The following is an 18,503-nucleotide window of genomic DNA, read 5'->3' on the forward strand; positions in this document are numbered from 1 at the left end:
GGAGGAGGTGGCTGGGGAGAGGGAGGTCTGGGCCTCTTTGCTTAGGCTGCTGCCCCCGTGACCCGGTCTCAGATAAAGCGGATGAAGATGGATGGATGGATATAACTGACGATATAATTGACACTAGACAAAATACTTTACAATTCCACAACTTTATTAGTGCAAAAAACCCATCAGTGTATTTTCACTTAACCCTTTAAGACCTACCATAGAACCAAGTCCACCAGGATTGATTTTAAGTGCGCCATATTTTCCAAACAACACGGTAATAACGACGGCCCGCTAGCATGCTCTACCAAAAATAGTGCTTTGTTGTATATATGTGACGGATGAAAGCTAAACCAGTTCCACACCACTGAAGTTGCAGCATTTTTACAAACCAGTTCTGGTTCATCCGTTTCATTCAACGATCCGCTCTCGCTCTTCTCATTCTGCGTCACTGCCATGTGCGTATGTAAACAAAGGCACTGCGCATGTGCGTTTTACCCATATTCTATCGCCATATTTGATTTTCCTATCGTTGCCCAAAATTACACCGGTATTACCATGAACGGTATGATATAGCCCAGCCCAAGGTTCACCTGAAAATGTGGCTGATTGTGACCCACACCTGTTCACACCTTGGCTCGTGTGATTAGGCACAGGATTCATAGGGGGTCAGCGACCCTCTTGGGGGGGACACTCCCACAGGGCTTTAACCTGTGACCCTCCACCATTTGACCAAAGAACTGAAGAAGTTTCTCAGATGAAACTTAAAGAAGTCAAGATGCTTTTCCCCCCAAGCTCCTTGGACTACGATGACCTGGATGACTGAGAACCTTCACAGATGGATAAGGAGCTACAGCCTCCTGTGTCCCCATCCACCCAAAAGCCCCCCCCCCAAAAAGAGTGGTGAAATGATCAGTTTTTACATTAGCTGTGATCATGTTTATTCCTGCTGTAAGGCTGAACATCCTGGTCTTTGCCAAAGCTGCACCTGTCAGAACATGACCTGTTTTTGTCCAAAGACCAACACGTGTGTGTGTGTGTGTGTGTGTGTGTGTGTGTGTGTGTGTGTGTGTGTGTGTGTGTGTGTTCACAGCTTGTGTATGAGTTCTTCCTTCGCTTCCTGGAGTCTCCGGACTTCCAGCCGAACATCGCCAAAAAATACATCGACCAAAAGTTTGTACTGTTGGTAAGACGTCAGCTGTTAGTGTTGGTGTCAGAGTTCAGGTGTGGCAGGTGTGACCTGTGGACCTCTGACTCGTTGAATTGTGTTGAAGCTGCTGGAGCTGTTTGACAGCGAGGATCCCCGAGAGAGAGACTTCCTGAAGACCATCCTGCACCGGATCTACGGCAAGTTCCTTGGCCTCCGCGCCTACATCCGTCGCCAGATCAACAACATCTTCTACAGGTTAGAGTCCACACACTCGGACAGAGCCACGGGCTGTTTGTCAATACTGAAGTACGCAGGTCCGTACTTTGTAATTTCACACCGGAGTCCAGACTTCCTGTGAACACGGTGCAATTGTTCGACAATATTTGCAATACAGAATGACACGAGACATAAAACAATTCCACATGATGTAGTAGATTTCTTTAAGAAACAAAAAATATACTTTTTTAAAGCACTTTGGCAAAATTCACTTTTACGTGTTATCTGTTTCATAATGTCTAATAAGCTTCATACAGTTAAACACAATCACTACATGACAGAAACACAAGCTTTATCTCTCTTAATAAACATAGTACACATGTATGCCTGAATAAAAACAAACAGGTGGGATGTTAGAACACTTTTATTTTTATTTTAGTAAACACTCAAAACCTACAACAGAGAGCTGCTAGTGTTTGGAAGAGAACTGAACAAATGTTTAAACTATAATCTGATCATTGTTGGAGCAGCCTTCAAGATCTCCACGTATTAACATCTGTTTTTGTTCCCGGGCAAAATGTTCCCAGATATCCGAAGGTTACACAGCTACATTCTCGCTTAAAATATCTTAAAGGTTTACTTTGTGTCACAGAAACAGTCATGTTTCGAACCTTTTAGCCACTCTCCTCCGCCTTTGCCGCTTTTTTCTTTTGGACAAAATGCATTCTGGGATATTTGGCTGCACCAAGTCCACACTTTCATACATTACTGGGTTTTTCCTGTGAGCCAGAGCCAAAGGAGCATGGCTGTCACTGAGATTAAAACTTTATCCCAGGTTCATGTGTTTGTGATATACAGACACAGCTGGAGGACCGAGCTTTGGGCTGTTTGATTGAATGTGATCCTCGGAGAAGAGATTAGAGCAAAGTGAGCTGCAGCTGCTCTGTGTGCTGTGCAGTTGTCCTGTTTTTGGTTGTCTTCGGTCCAGATGCTGTAACCACCTATGATCACAAAACATGTCTAAATCCCAGTTTGACAGTGACCAAGATGATCCAACAACTTACCAATCAACGCAGCCGTATGTACGTGGGAATCTACCCTGGTTACTCAGCGTTCCTCTCCCCAGAAGATGCCAGACGAGGAGCAGGGAGGTGTGCCCGTGCGGGTCAGAACTCACCTGAAACGTCTGATCATCGCTCTCGGGGTGATGGGTTTTCGACACGTGGAAACTGTTGGACTGTCTGTGGAATTAAGGCCAATTGCTTCACCAGCCGTCACGGAGCATCCCACACATGGCGGGGGATGTGCGATTGTGGAGGTGGCCTGCTGGAACGGGACGCGGCCTCAGCGTGCAAAGATCCGAATGGCTCTGTTGAATGCTAGATCGCTGGCTAACAAAACTTTCCTTCTCAGGGACTTTTTTGCCATCCCGGACTTGGATTTTCTGCGTTTAACTGCAACGCGGCTTCATGCTGGTGAGTCTGCTCATTTTTCCGAGCTTCTTCCACCCAGCTGTTCTGTTTGTAGGTCCCTGCAGACGTCTGTGCTGGAATAGCTTCCATATTTAAATCCAGTTCTCAGTGTTGTCAGGTCTCGGCAGATCTTTCGAGCTGCAGCAGGTTGGAGTTAAACTCTTCCTCCCCTGTGCTTTGTGCGGTTGTTTACTGACTACTAAAGAGGGTAGCTTATCAGTGACTTTGGTAACTGGTCTCATACTAAAATACAACTGTTTTTTAAGATTCGTGTTTGTTGTGAGAGTGGACTGCTGGTTAAAGACTTTGTGTTCCTACACAAGAAAACCCTGGATGTGACACGGCTATATCAGGCTGTTTCCTGTTTTCAGCCCCGGCTCTGCAATAAAGCTAGCATCCTCTGTGAGACGTGTGCACATAGTTAGTCCTTCAAGTGTTGCAGATTTTATCACTGCTTTTAAAAACTATGACTTTTGGACTTCCACGCAAGCTTGACTACCGAGGACCGTATTTCCGTGCACTGCTGTATTGGCTGTATTTTTTTGCCCCTTTTCTAACCAAATGGACTAAACCGTCCTGTCAGGGACCGGCCGGTGCTCTAAGACCTACAATCCCTGGAGAGCAAGCTCGATAACCTAAGAGCAATAGTCACCTTCCAACGTGACATGAGGGACTGCAGCATTCTGTGCTTCACGGAGACATGGCTGACCCTCACCGTGCCGGACCAGGCCGTAACTCCGTCGGATTCATTCTTTGTGCTCCGCGCGGACAGAACGGCAGAGTCGAACAAAACCAAAGGTGGAGGAGTGTGAAAGTGGTGTGATGCCAGGAGCATTTCTACTCTTTCCAGCGGCTGCTCCCCACATCTGGAATTCCTGAGCATTAAGTGCCGCCCTTTCTATCTGCCCCGTGAGTTCACCTCGATCATCGCCACGGTGGTCTACATCCCACCGCAAGCGGACAAAGGTATGGCTTTGTCCGAATTACATGACATGCTGAGTTCGCTTCAAAACAAGGACCCCTCATTGTAGCAGGAGACTTTAATAAAGCAAACCTCAGACAAGTCATGCTGAACGTTTACCAGCATGTCTCGTGTCCGACGAGGGGGGATCGAATTTTGGACCACTGCTACGCGCCATACAAGCAGGGCTACAAAGCTGTCTCACACCCGGCTTTTGGGAAGTCTGACCACAATGCCATCTTTCTCATTCCGCAGTATAAACAAAACATACGGAGGGAAGAAGTAACCACAAGGGAGGTGAAATATTGGTCTGCCCAATCAGAAGCTACGCTACAGGACGCACTCAACGACGTAGACTGGGACGTGTTTAGAGCACGTGCAGTCGACATCAATGAGTTTCAGGAAGTAGCAGTTAGCGCAGGGCTATATGGCCAAATATATTTATCACAATATATATTTGAAAATTTGCGATAATGATATAATTGATGCGAGACAAAATACAACTCCACAACTTTACTAGCGCAAAGAAAACCCATCCATTTATTTTCACTTAAACAAGCAGCTGTTTTTATGTGCATTAAAGCTATATAAACATTTAACAGTGCAAATGCAAATTCCTTGCTGAAAGTTTAACCAAAAGGCATTTCCAGTAGAAATGGGCTGACATATCCTGAGCATAACCATGTATAATATCCACCGAAGTTAAAAAGAGGTGCTTTGCAACATTAAACTGCAGTGTGCCAAATAAAAAAAGTCAAATACGTATTTTTTGGACCATAAGGTGCACGGGATTATAAGGCACATTAAGCGAAACAAAGCAGTCAGATAAATCAAACTCACACTTCTTGCTTCCTCCACTTCTGTACCATTGATTCATTAATGCTGTATTCTATCACCGCTGCTCTATTCCCATGTTGTTTCAGTATATGAATGACTAACCTCGTATTGTGGATGGATTATCTCAGTTGTTCTCCTGACTGAAGTTTGGTCCGTTTACAGCATCCTGCCATGCGATTGCATTTGTCTCTAACCATGAGGAACCGTCACGTTAACTTTTATAAGTGGAAAAGTGTTAGTGTTCGTCCTCCAGCTTCACTGTTTATATTATGCTAACATAGCTGTGTCGCTAGCGATCACGTAGCACATCATTACATACCAGCTAGCCCAACATTATATACCAGCTAGCCCAACTTCAGTAACCCTACAGACGTCACTGCTGTTTAGTTTCCTGTCTTCATTTATGTTGAATGGGTGAATGACTGAATGTGTAAAGCGCTTCGGGGTCCTTAGTGACTAGTGAAGCGCTATACAAATACAGACCATTTATCATTTTACACGGTGTTTTTCCTCAATAGTTTCGTCACGTTTAACGTCTAAGGACAGCGCTAGCAAGCACACTCTGCTTATGACCAAAACATAAAAAAACAAAACCAAAAACAACTCGTTCATGTTGGTGAAAAATGCACCATGTCCACCAATCCAAAAAATGATATGGCAACATGACATTTGGTTGTTTGGGAAGAGGGAAAAGTTTTAGGAGTGACAGTGAGAGAGAGAGAGAGAGACAGCAGAAAAAGAGAGAGCGCGTTTTGAGAGATTTGTGGTGTTTGGAGTGTGTAGTTAGTGTGTAGTGTTGTGGATAGTTTTGTGTTGTGTGTCAGAACAATGAGGCAACTGCTGCCTCCAGGTAGAAACAGGAGTGATACAGCTGCTGCTGTCAGACCTGCAGGTATCAGGCTGTGATGTTCTCCTTTATGGTGGACAGAAATAATTTTTTTTGGAGTGGCACAAATAATTTGTGTGGCATCTTATTGAAGAACAGCTGATTGTTCTGTAAATAGTTTGAAATGGTTATTTTAAAAAAAGGGGGTCAAAGGTAAATGGCTGCAAATAACTTTGTTGTTTGCAAAACTTGTGCATATGATTTTTAAATTGACCATTTGTTTGCATTTAAAGTTATGAAATATGATTCATTAAATATGTTTGGTTGTCACAGTAAAAATATAACTTTTTCTACTCGAATTTTGTTTTTTGTCTGATTTTTAGATCAATTGTGTTAATACAGTTTGTCAAAATGAAAACACAACTGTAAATTCAGACATGTGAGGTTGTGCTGAAAACAAGGCAAAGTAAACAGTTTTTAAAGGTGGAATGTAGAGGAAACATCAAAAGTAGTTAAAAATGGCCAATTATAACCTGGACCCCAGAAGGTTAAACTTTTTTTTCTTTTTAAGTAACGCAATGATTGCAGGGCTCTAGAGTGCGACCAAATTTTTCAATGGTGTGACTAAAAAAAAATCTTAGGTTGCACCGGTGTGACCACCTGTTCGAATAACAAAAAAAAAAAAGTCTTTGCAACTCTGAAAGTCTCCGTGTGGTCAACAACAGACACATATTATGCCCCTATCGTGGTCTAAACCAATCAGAGATAGTCAGGGGCGGGACCGCTCTGATTGGTCGTGGTCCAGATATTCATGTAGTCCTTCGTGTGTACGTTTGAAAGTGCAGGCGGATAGGCAGAGGTGAGTAGCTTGAATAAAGCGATATCAATTCATTAAATCCTGAATCAACTTTTAAATATAAATGTTTTTTGCCAGAAACGCGAGAATCTCAGGTTAAAGCTCACAAAACTATTTCAACAACCACCAAACAGTAAATGAGAGCAGGTACACGGATTCTGCACAGAGACGTAAACGCAGAGTGGACCCGACGCATCAGTCAGCTTTCTCTTTCTCGGCTTTCAGCCCGCACACGGCGTCGGGGCTGAAAGCCCACAGCTCGCTGACTCTGATGCATCGGGTCCGCGCTGTGTTTACGTCTTTTTTTGCACTCGATTCTGAGCTGCAGGTTTTGTCTCTCTCCAACCAAAATTCACTGAACCAGCAGCAAAAGAAGATGCAAACTACGCTTCACATTTGATAAACATCGTCATGAATTCCCACTAACTTTTGCTGTTTTGCTTCCCCCACGATAAAATCACACTTCATGCACAGCTCTCGCTCTCTCAAGGACAGTTTCCCGTCTCAAATCTCTGTTTTTGGCATTATTCATTCTCTTATTACCCGTCAGTCTACCGTTGTTTACAGCGCTGTCGGCCGCTGTTTTTTGTTTTGTTTTGTTTTTTACTTAAATGACCTCGGACGAGAAAGCCTAATTTCTTACCTTGTCTAACCGAGAGAGAGTTTTTTATAAGATTTGGCAACCAGTCATTAGCCTGATGGATAAACTTAAGTGAAATGTACTCTGTTGTAACATTTATGTATGCTGTATTACCACCTTGTTGACTTGCTGTCCACCTTCTATTGTGTTCTCTTGAAGGTGATTGTTGTATACTGTTCAATTATAAAATCAATAAAAATATGTTGAAAGAAAAAAAGCCTCATTTCTGCTGTTCAATTTGAAGAAATTTAAACTTTTTAAAACTATGCAAAATTGCAGAATATTGCAGAATATTTTTAAGGTTCTCTGCTATAAAAATCCAGGCCAGGAAAATCTCCTTCATGTTTTTCTGAGTTTTATTCTCAGTTACTTTGACACTAAGGCCTCTGCTGTGATGCTCACACCTCTGATGAAGGCTCACATGTATCAGTACTGATAAATGATCAGAATTATATTTCTGACTGTCTGAGGCAAAACTGAATTGAATCGGGATCTCTTGAATCAGAATCAAATGGATTATAGAAATCAGTGATGATACGCAGCCCTAGTGAGCAGCCTAGGCCCCACAGAGTGGATGTAGCTGTGGGTAATGAGAAAAGATGAAAAGAATTATTGATAACTTTTTGTTAAGTTAAGGCCTGATCCGTCTGAAATTCATAGCCAGCTCTGACACAGAGCCATCAATCTCTGAACGCTGAAAAAGCAGCAGTTTATCCAGAAAACACAATATATGCTGCGATAAATGCCCAAGTGTCCCCTCTGCCCATGGCCTTTCAGCAGCAAACAGCTCGTCAGAGGAGCCGAGATGATTATTAAGTTTAACATTGTCTACAATATCACCAAAGAGTGCCAAAGCACTTTAAGCACAAGCACAAGATTGTTAGTTAATCATTTACAAATCAATATTGTCTGTGTGGACAGCAATCCCCCCCCCAAAAAAGTGCACATGTAAAACTGCGGTGTTCAGCGATGAAAAATTTAGGTGTGCCTAACGTTTGTGCAACCGTGGCAAAAAGTTAGTCTAGAGCCCTGAATTACTTTTCAAGTAATTAATTACTTTTAGAATCTTGTAACTCAATTACTAACTCAGTTACTTTTTTGAAGAAGTAACTAGTAACTATAATTAATTACTTTTTCAAAGTAGCTTGGCCAACACTGCTAATTCCAGACCTGTATCTAAATGACTGCGTCACAGACACAGTCGTTTATATTGTGTGTGGAAGAGTTTGAGTCAGGTTCTAGATCAGAGACCGCTCGTTGCTTCTAGACTCGTCTGCTGCCTTTGGCGTCCTTCTGTCTCGTCTAGAACACCAAGCTCCAATCAAAACCACTTCTGACGAGGTTCATGCCTCACCAGCAGAGGTTTCTCTGTACTTGTGGGAGACTGTTCTTCTACAACATCACCTCTCGCTTTAGGAGTACCTCAAGGTATATTCTGAGCCCACTTCTTTTTTTCACTGTGTATATTACCTCTTTGCTAATGTGTGTGTGCTCATTCGGCTGAACAGCAGAGATCCATGGGAGCCTGAGCTAAACTGTCTTAGCGATTAAGCCCTGGATGAGGATACATTTGTTAAATCTTAATGACAGAAAGACAGATGTCACAGGCTTTAAGTTTGACCCCTTAAGCGAGTCTTCTGACACTCGAGTCATTTGGCTCCTTATGGTTGTGTTGCTGTAAAAAGTCTGGACTGGTTTCATCAGAGCCAAACTGAAGCCTTATCGTGCTGGGCTTCACAGGTATCGAACATGCATGCATGACCACACCCCTTTATCTTCACCTTAGAATTGATTTTACGGTTTTATTGCTACTTTTTCACAGACTGGCACCTGTGCACCTGTCTGAGCTGCTCCACATTCACACACCTGTGAGAGCTCTGAGCTCACCTGAGGTGACGGAGCTTTTGCAGCAGTAACAGCAGATCTATGGAAGAAGCTACCTTTCCATACCTGCACACATTTAAGTCTTTATTAAAAACACATTGGTACATATTTGACATCCTCACAGACGATTGGATTTTCTGATTTTATTTTAATGTTGATCGTTGTGTTAGGCTACGTCCACACGTACACGGGTATTTTTGAAAACTGAGATTTTCCGTTTTCGTTTTAAAAAACAATCCCATCCACACGTAAACGCTGCTAGGAACATGCCAAATAAACAGCTGGCGATATATTCCTAACAGTGTAGAAATGTCGGCCAATCAGAAGTCTAGAAGCCTCGGTGGGAAATAGTAAACAAAGCTGGGGCATAGAAGCAGAACCGAGTCGTATGTGTGGAGGGACAGTAACTGTGTGTATGTAAGCATTTAAACACTGCAGAGAGTAGAATTAACAGTAACAGTATTGTAGAAATTCATCTCACCGAAACAATAACGCAGCGCACATCTTTGACGCTGCGTTTTCTGCGTTTTCCTCGTCCACATGTAAATGCAAAAACTGAGTTTTCGAAAATCTCCACCCTGACCGGCGTTTTTAGAAATCTCCGTTTTCAGTGACCGAAAACGCCGTTTACATGTGGACGAAAGGTGCAAACGCATAGACAAATCTGTGTTTTCAAAAATAGCCGTGTACGTGTGGACGTAGCCTTAATCAGCTCTGTTGTTTTAAATGTGTGACGTGAATAAAGTCGAGGTTCTGACATTATCCACCTGCAGGTTCATCTATGAGACGGAACATCACAACGGGATCGCTGAGCTGCTGGAGATCCTGGGCAGGTAACACGCACACACACGCACACGCACACACCCTGTGACCTCTGACCTCAGTGACCCCCCCCCCCGTGTGTCTCAGCATCATTAACGGCTTCGCGCTGCCTCTCAAAGAAGAACACAAGATGTTCCTGATCCGGGTTCTGCTGCCTCTGCACAAAGTGAAGTCTCTGAGCGTGTACCACCCACAGGTCAGAGGTCGCCCTGTCCGTCAGTTCGTCTGTAGCGTCCGTGTGTCTCTGCTGACTGCGTCTGTCTGTTCGTCTTCAGCTGGCCTACTGCGTGGTCCAGTTCCTGGAGAAGGACAGCAGCCTGACCGAACCTGTGAGTACCTCCCTGCTGAGCCTGTTTCCATGACAACCCTGGGTTTCTGCAGTGCCGCACACAAAAAATACGCGGTCATGCGCTGAAGTGCGTACCAAAACACGTCAGAGCGCCTTCACCCTGCAGGGCATTCAACTCTGCACTGGCCTCACTGGTTGCTATTGCGCCTGAGCCTGCCGAAACAGGAAGTTCACACTGTCAGCATAAACTCACGCTGACGCAGAAATTTCACAAACATTTAAAAAACTGTGCATGTGGACGCCATGTGCACGTTTGATCGGCCAATCAGACATCAGAGTTTAAGGCGGAGCAGATTTAACCCAGAAACCAAGCAAACAAGCTTGATCCATGTGGCACGATTCGGCCCTGCTGACCTGATGATGTCATAATTATGGGCAGAGCAGGTCAGCTACTAATCGAAAGGTTGGCGGTTCGATTCCTGGCTGCACGCCGGGCTCCATTTACACTTAGTTTAGTCAGAGCTGCTCTTCATCACATCGAAGCTCAGTGACTGAATCGTCATGCTTGTTTGGAGAGCTGCAGTTATGATCGCTGTAACTAAACTTTTGTAACACGCTGACCTTTGACCCTTGCAGGTGATCATGGGTCTGCTGAAGTTCTGGCCAAAAACTCACAGTCCGAAGGAGGTGATGTTCCTGAACGAGCTGGAGGAGATTCTGGACGTCATCGAGCCGTCAGAGTTCGTCAAAGTCCAGGAGCCGCTCTTTAGACAGCTCGCCAAGTGTGTCTCCAGCCCACACTTCCAGGTACCAGGACCAGGGCTTCTGTTAGCTGTTTGCCACGGTGCCGGTTGTGTGTCTGGGCTCTTCCAGCTCACTGAGGGTGGAAGCATGTCGGCCAGGGCCGTGCAGAGAGGTTTAAAGGGGCGGGTGCCCAAAGTTAAAAAGGGGCACATTGAACCAGGCTGAATAACAACAACACACATTCATCAAGAGTCTAATATGGGAAGGGCAGGGCTGTGTTGATCTGAGACTGTAGACATTAAAAAGTCCACAGGAGAGATGGTAGCAGATTAAACAAGTGTCATGAGATAATAACAAAATGCAAAGATTGGTGACAGCGCTTGGAACCATAAGGACACAAAAAACTGTGAGAAATAATTTAGGCTCTGCCTGTGAATCACTCTTTGCTTCTCTTCTTCCTTCCTTCCATCATTTCATATATCACTCTCCACTTGCTGTCTATCTGAGAACAAGGCACAACTTGCTATTGCAATAAACTATAATCTAATTATCCACACCTAACAACTCCTGCACTTAATCTATAATAAAATGATGACAGAAAAATGTTATAGCCCTGCCTTTAGTAGCCTCACACAGCTTCTACTGTTTCCTCCTCATGTCCTTACCAGCCATGTCTGCACAATGTTATATCATGAGTAATATTTTTTTTTTAAATCCATCTAAATAAAACACACACATGCACACACAGTGACATGTTAGACCTTCTTCAGAATACTGTATATACTATGGGCATCACGGTGCTGATCCAGAATCCTTACATATTTATTACTAGAGCTACAATAATAAAGCAATGAGGAGGGGGAAGTAATAAATATGAAATAATGTCATTATGATGATTGCATTTGTTTCACTATCCACTCTGTGCAGGGCAAAGCTGATTACATGTTTAAACTGTAGAGATACAATCATTTTACTGCTGTAACATCCAAATTTTGTCTTATTTAAAATATAAATCTAATATAATCTGCTTCTTAATGTATGTTCTTTAAAATACAGCGTGTGTTTTTTAAAATATTATAATAATGCATAATTATGTGGACATGCGTATTAGATCATTTTTTAGTGAAATATAATCCCTCCAGAAAGGCAGGAAAAGCCCGGAAACTTACTTTAAAACTAAACATGTTCCCTAAAACGGTGACAGAGCTACAGACCCATGACAGCCTTACACAGGTAGCCAGCAGCTGTGACCAGCACTACCTGTGCAGTTAATAAAAGGACAGGTAATGTTTGTCGCGCTGTTGCACGCACAGCACGCTCGTTTGTTTCAGTTCGTCAGTCCAACGTGTACGTAATAAGCTAATACTCCTGGGTGCTACACACTACAGTGTACGCTGTACACCTACTTACTGGTTGTGTCGCATCAGTCTGTGTCTCTGAGTTAACTTGTGTTTCTCCTACAGCTCCGGACCGGAAAAAATGCGCGTGCTCTTTGTGAGCTCGTTCCCGGCTCGTAACCAGCGCGCTCTGCCGTCGAGGGCGATCATTGGTTAAATGTGGTCATGTGACTGATGCAAGCCAGATCCTTTTATTTAGCAAAACTGTGATTAATAGTTAAATATTATTGTTGAGGAGCACAGACAGGACTCCGCACGCACACATTAAAAATTATTATTTTTTTAAAAGTTGCCTCAACAAAAGGGCACTTTGGGCACCCATCAGGAAAGGGGCGGGTGCTCAAGCCCCTCTAGCCCCCCCCCCCCCTCCCCCTGCACGTGCCTGATGTCGGCGTGGCGGCGCAGTGGTTAGCCTCGCAGCAGCAAGGCTGCTTGTGGTTGTGGCTGGGAGTCTTCCTCCGCAGTCCAAACACATGCATGTTGGCTTTACCCGTGACTCTGAGATGTGGGCCGGATAAAGTGCTCAGTGACGCTGGGTCTGAACCGGGCACGGAGAGCACAGCCTTCAGTGGGAAGTCGGATCCAGTGAACGATGTTGTGTCTGAGCGCGCTCAGTTGCGGCTGTTTGTTTCTGTGAAACACGACCGCTTCCTGTCCCCGCCGCCTGGTGACGGACTCATGGGATCAGGGAATGAATGTGATTGGTTGAAAAGGTGTTCAGTTGTGTCTAGAGCAGGGCGATATGGCCAAAAATATTTATCACGATATATATTTGAAAATTTGCGATAACGATATAACTGACGATATAATTGATGCGAGACAAAACACAACTCCACAACATTACTAGTGCAAAAAGACAACCTTCCATTTATTTTCACTTAAACAAGAAGCTGGTTTTTATGTACATTAAAGCTTTATAAAAATGTAACAGTGCAAATGCAAATTCCTTGCTGAAAGTTTAACCAAAAGGCATTTCCAGTAGAAATGGGCTGACATATCCTGAGCATAACCATGTATAATATCCACTGAAGTTAAAAGTGTGTGAATGGGTGGATGACTGGTTGTGTAAAGCACTTTGGGGTCCTTAGGGACTAGTAAAGCGCTATACAAATACAGGCCATTTACCAAAAAGAGGAGCTTTGCAACATTAAACTGCAGTGTGCAGTATGTATTTTTCGGACCATAAGGTGCACGGGATTATAAGGCACATTAAGCGAAACAAAGCAGTCAGATAAATCAAATTTTATTAAACTCATTCTTCTTGCTTCCTCCACTTCTGTACCATTGATTCATTAATGTTGAATTCTCTGGCAGCTGCTCTATTCCCATGTTGTTGCAGTATATTAATGACTAACCTCGTATTGTGGATGGATTATCTCAGTTGTTCTCTTGACTGAAGTTTGGTGTTTACAGCATCCTGCCGTGCGATTGCATTTGTCTCTAACCATGAAGAACCTTCACGTTAACTTTTATAAGTGGAAAAGTGTTAGTGTTCGTCCTCCAGCTTCACTGTTTATGTTATGCTAACATAGCTGTGTCGCTAGCGATCACGTAGCACATCATTATATACCAGCTAGCCCAACTTCAGTAACCCTACAAACGTCACTGCTGTTTAGTTTCCTGTCTTCATTTATGTTGGAAGTGATAGCAGAGCTGTACGTTTGAATTTTTTCAGAAATCTCTCAGTCAGAACATGCAATATCATGCTTAGGTAACTAGCGAAACTAGCGAGCTAACTTCCGCTAGCTTCCTGCTAACTTCTAACTCCGTTAAATGTAATCAGCAACGCTGATCGTTTTATTAAAGATGAAAGAATTTAGACAGTTTTTAACTCTCAGTGATGTTGCAGTGTTCGTTTGACCCGAAGCATACGGAGTTTAGGACCCAGATTGCTCCCAGATTTAAGAGCATCTTAGTCCGACAAATACGACAATAACGACGGCCGCTTGCATGTTCTGCAAAAAAAATGTGCTTTGTTGTGTATCTGACGGACAAACACCAAACCAGTTCCACATCACGGAAGTTGCACCATTTTTACAAACCAATTCTGGTTCATCTGTTTCACTCAACAATCGGCCATGTGCATGAAAACAAAGGCACTGCGCGTTTTACTCATATTCTATCGCGATAATTCATTTTCCTATCGTTGCCTAACATCATACCGGTATTACCGTGAACGGTATAATATGGCCCAGCCCTAGTTGTGTCCATGCAAACCTGAACGTGTCATTTCCTCTGAATGTCAGCTTTTGTAAAAATGTGTGACATCACAGTGGGCTTCTAACCCGAGTCCTCCAGATCAGACCAGAGCTCCCAGTTACTGCAGCTCAGCTTTTACCTACACGTGTGTGTGTGTGCGTGCGTGTGTGTGTGCGTGCGTGCGTGTGTGTGTGTGCGTGTGTGTGTGTGTGTGTGTGTGCGTGCGCGCGCGCAGGTGGCAGAGAGAGCGCTGTATTACTGGAACAACGAGTACATCATGAGTCTGATCAGCGACAACGCCGCCAAGATCCTCCCCATCATGTTCCCTGCACTCTACAAGAACTCCAAGAGCCACTGGAACAAGTAACGCGCACACACAAACCACTGATCAGCTCCGCCCACATCTTTGTTAGCCAGTCAGCGGTGTCCTGACAAAGACAGCAGGAGCGCTGATGTAACGAGTGTTCAGATCAATACTGAGCCAATGAGAGCTGAGCTTTGGAGGGTTAGGGTGAGGATGTGAGCGCAGGAAGCTGCTTGAGGCGCCCACGCTCGTTTTCTGTCCTGTGAGATCAATGATGTCCTGCAGGGTCCTCAGGAGTGACATCACAGGTGTGACATCACAGGAATTTGTGTGGTTTTCTCATACAGTCGTAAAAATAAGTTGATGAGCACATTTCAGTGGTGCAGCGAGCCTTTCATTTAAAACAGGAACTGGCCAAAACACTCCCTCTGACCCCGCCCACAGAGTTCAGTGTGACGATGAGGCCATCACAGTCCCGCCTCCGTCACAGACGTTACAAATGAATAAAACATAAATGAAACAAAGAGTCTTGGCTCCTGTTTGTTCTCGCTGCAGCTCACACTGTTTCCACACTGATCTTCCTCCTCCTCCTCCTCAGGACGATCCACGGCCTGATCTACAACGCCCTGAAGCTCTTCATGGAGATGAACCAGAAGCTGTTTGACGACTGCACGCAGCAGTACAAGGCCGAGAAACAAAAGTACGACTGGGATTCACACAGCTTTCTGCCCCTCTTCCTCTGCTCCTCTTTCTCACTGTGTGCGTCTCCTGCAGAGAGAAGTACAAGCTGAAGGAGCGGGAGGAGGTTTGGCACAGGATCGAGGAGCTGGCTCGGCAGAACCCTCAGGTACAGCAAGTACGGGGACGTGAAACGCTGCACACTGAGCCCTGCAGATGTGACTGACGCTGGCTTTAAGAAACAACTGCTAACGTTTCTGTCAGCGTGACGTCATGTGATTGGTTAGCTAACTATTTACAGGACGATACCGGGGAGAAAACTACCCGTCAGTGTGAGGGGAGCACTTTGTGCTGCAGCAGTGAGTTCATGTTAAACCAGGACACACTGTGTGTCTGTAGCAGGAGGTGGCTGTTCACTGATTTCACTCTGTGGACGATTTCTGTTTGATCGATCTGCAGATTAATCAGCTCTGTCCCCCGAGTCTCTAGAAGAAATGTGGGTCAGAGGTCATCGGGATTCCTCCCCTATTAACGTTTTGTGTCTCTCTTTACTTTCAGAGCAGTAAGCTCCACCCCCTACGCCCAGGACTCCACCCACAAGAAGAGGTCAGCTCCCAGTGTCTAATTAATGTGTGTATGTGACGATCCATGAGGATCAGGGCAACCTGTAACGTGTGTGTGTGTGTGTGTGTGTGTGTGTGTGTGTGTGTGTGTGTGTGTGCAGTACATGGTGTACAGTAACAGCAGCGTTGCTGTGTACTCAATGGAGACAGAGACGCCAACAGCTGAAGACATCCAGCTGCTGAAGAAGACTGTGGAGAGCGAGGCATCACAGGTAGCACGCACACACACAAAGACAGAGTGATCTCACTCACGTCCTCGCAGACAAAATGCTTTAATATTCTGGTGTGACAATTTCTCTGTGACTTCCTGTTTGATGTGACGACAGTTTGATTCCGAACTCTTAGTTATAATTGCATCAATAAGTATTGTTAATTAAAAAATTAGATGAATATGAATATTATGAAACTTATTGTTAAAGATTTCCTGTAATTTTACATTTTAATGTTTGAATCAGTGCAAAAAAATCATTTTTAGAATTCGTTTCTCAGCGATTGTCTGACATTTTACTTTAAATATGAGAAAAAAAACATTTAAATCCCAGAGAATATTTTTATTGGTACATTTGTTTTTATTTAGAAACACATTTAAATTTACTTGAATTTTATTTTGAAAAATTCAAAAAATTAGTAATTTCTAAATTTAACGCCGACCAAGATTAATATTGGTTCAGTTTCAGAGAGTGAGTGAAATATTTTTAATCACTGAATCTTTGTGTGTGTGTGCGTGTGCGTGCGCGCGTGTGTGTGTGTGTGTGCGTGTGTGTGTGTGTGTGCGTGCGTGTGTGTGTGTGTGTGTGCGTGTGCGTGCATGCAGGGTCTGAAGGATCTAAAGAAGGATAAGGTCCTGATGAGGAGGAAGTCGGAGCTGCCGCAGGACGTCTACACCATCAAAGCTCTGGAGGCTCACAAGCGAGCTGAAGAGTACCTGACGGCCAATCAGGAGGCTCTCTGACCAGAGGAGGCGGCCCCTCCTAATCCAGACTCCGCCCCCTTGCGTCCGTCTCCGTGGGGAGGAAGTTGATGCCGTCGTGGAGAGCCTGGTCCCGGGTCAGACTAGGGCGGAGCTGACACCGCCGCGTTCACCCAAAAAATAAAATAAAAATAAATAAAAAAATAAGAACGGCTCAGCTCTGCCCCCCGGTGGCCGACCACACGTAGGACACTGTAGAAGCTCCGTCCGTCCACCTGCTGTTTAAACTGTGTCAGCGGTCCACCGTGATTGGACATCAGCTTCATGTTGCACTAACACTCCCACACCTCCACCCACGCTTTAACTCCTGCTGCTGTTTGTTCTGAACCCACATCAGGCACACCAACACATTGCCGGCAGCCCGTCCTGCCCCAGGACGCCACGCTGCGTGATCTGCAGCTGCTGTCTCTGCATTTGCTTTCTGCCCACACGCCTCACCGTTACTTTTACAATCGTCTTTGAATGCTTCATCCAGCGAGCCAGCAGCAGGTCAGCTGGTTCCTGTTTTTAGTGATCAGAACCATAGCAGGTTCAGGACAGCAGGACAGCGATGATCACAAACGCGCTAACAGATAAAAGTCGGCCGAAACGATCAACTAAAGTTTTTCAGAATAAGAGCATTAGCTGTAGCATCTGTACGCTTCAAACTAAATGCTTTTCATTTTCTATTTTTCAGAATAAAAGCATCAGCTGTATCATCTTCACAGTTCAACAAAAAGGCATCAGCTACAGCATTCTGACATTTCAGAATAAAAGCATGAACCGTGACAAGGCGGAGTTTTTTGTGTAGAGCCCCTTCCTCAAAAGGGGGGATTTTTGACCTAGTGTTTCCGTGGAAACGAGAAGTAGACGCAGAGTGGTCTGGGCTTCGCAGTGCTGCTGCAGCTCCTCACTTCTGTCCCGTTGCACCTGAACGCAGCGCTGATGCGTTCACTGACCCGCTTGGTTCTCCAACAGCGGATTCACAGCTCCGCCCCTGAACCCTAGCTCTGCCAATTGACTGCTAGTCTGTACGTCCGGCAGACTGAAGCGGGCCGATGATGATGATGTGGAAGACGCAGTGAATGTAAACATCCTATCAGGACCCCCCCAACACACACACACTGTGTGTCTTTTATTTAGTCCAGCTGAGGGCGCCTCGCCTCAAGTGTTAGCCAGCAGCTCTTCGGGTTAAAGGTCAAACGCTTCTGATTATTGATCAGTTATTGATTGACTGCACTGGTGCCAGATGGGAGGGCCCTTAAAGAGGACACAGGAGGAAAGGTTAACGATGCCGTCATCATGTAAAAGAACAGCAACTTCATTTTGATTTATTTTTTTTTCACATTTTAGTTTTAAATTTGTAACTTTTTAAAATCTAATTTTCACCTTTTTTTTTTTAAACTTTTTTTTTTTTTTTATTACGTTTTGCTTCTTTATAGAATTTTTTTTTTGTGTGTGTTTTTTCTGTCAGCGGAGTCGGAGCCTTATTGGCTGCTGAGGTCACACGATCCATCCTTTATTCTTCACGGCGTAAACTTAATTCGTTTCAGTTTTGATGCTCGTAATAAAAGCAGATTTGGAACAATGCGATTGGCTCGTTTTCAGCTTCCTGTTTGGCGTCGCTGACATGAAGTCAATTGTATGAATTTAGCACCTCATTAGCCA

At 44.4% G+C, this 18,503-nt stretch overlaps 1 protein-coding gene across 1 annotated transcript in view; it reads left to right on the forward strand.

The window, feature by feature from the left end:
• ppp2r5d (protein phosphatase 2, regulatory subunit B', delta) overlaps window positions 1-18,503 on the forward strand; it is a 32,640-nt gene that overhangs the window by 13,501 nt on the left and 636 nt on the right. Inside the window, exons 6-17 of the mRNA XM_086260034.1 lie at window positions 1,082-1,174; window positions 1,263-1,393; window positions 9,604-9,663; window positions 9,740-9,848; window positions 9,928-9,981; window positions 10,578-10,748; window positions 14,517-14,644; window positions 15,184-15,285; window positions 15,360-15,432; window positions 15,822-15,869; window positions 15,988-16,098; window positions 16,701-18,503. The exon at window positions 16,701-18,503 is cut by the window's right edge and continues 636 nt beyond it. Of these exons, the coding sequence (XP_086116160.1) occupies window positions 1,082-1,174; window positions 1,263-1,393; window positions 9,604-9,663; window positions 9,740-9,848; window positions 9,928-9,981; window positions 10,578-10,748; window positions 14,517-14,644; window positions 15,184-15,285; window positions 15,360-15,432; window positions 15,822-15,869; window positions 15,988-16,098; window positions 16,701-16,838 (1,218 nt within the window). The 3' untranslated portion in view covers window positions 16,839-18,503. The remainder of the gene's footprint in view (window positions 1-1,081; window positions 1,175-1,262; window positions 1,394-9,603; window positions 9,664-9,739; window positions 9,849-9,927; window positions 9,982-10,577; window positions 10,749-14,516; window positions 14,645-15,183; window positions 15,286-15,359; window positions 15,433-15,821; window positions 15,870-15,987; window positions 16,099-16,700) is intronic.

This window comes from Aulonocara sp. 'chitande type north' Nkhata Bay, linkage group LG13 (assembly GCF_057382095.1).
Source record: "Aulonocara sp. 'chitande type north' Nkhata Bay isolate Kocher_YH1m ecotype deep benthic linkage group LG13, A_spYH_male_GT1.1, whole genome shotgun sequence".
Taxonomy (NCBI): domain Eukaryota; kingdom Metazoa; phylum Chordata; class Actinopteri; order Cichliformes; family Cichlidae; genus Aulonocara; species Aulonocara sp. 'chitande type north' Nkhata Bay.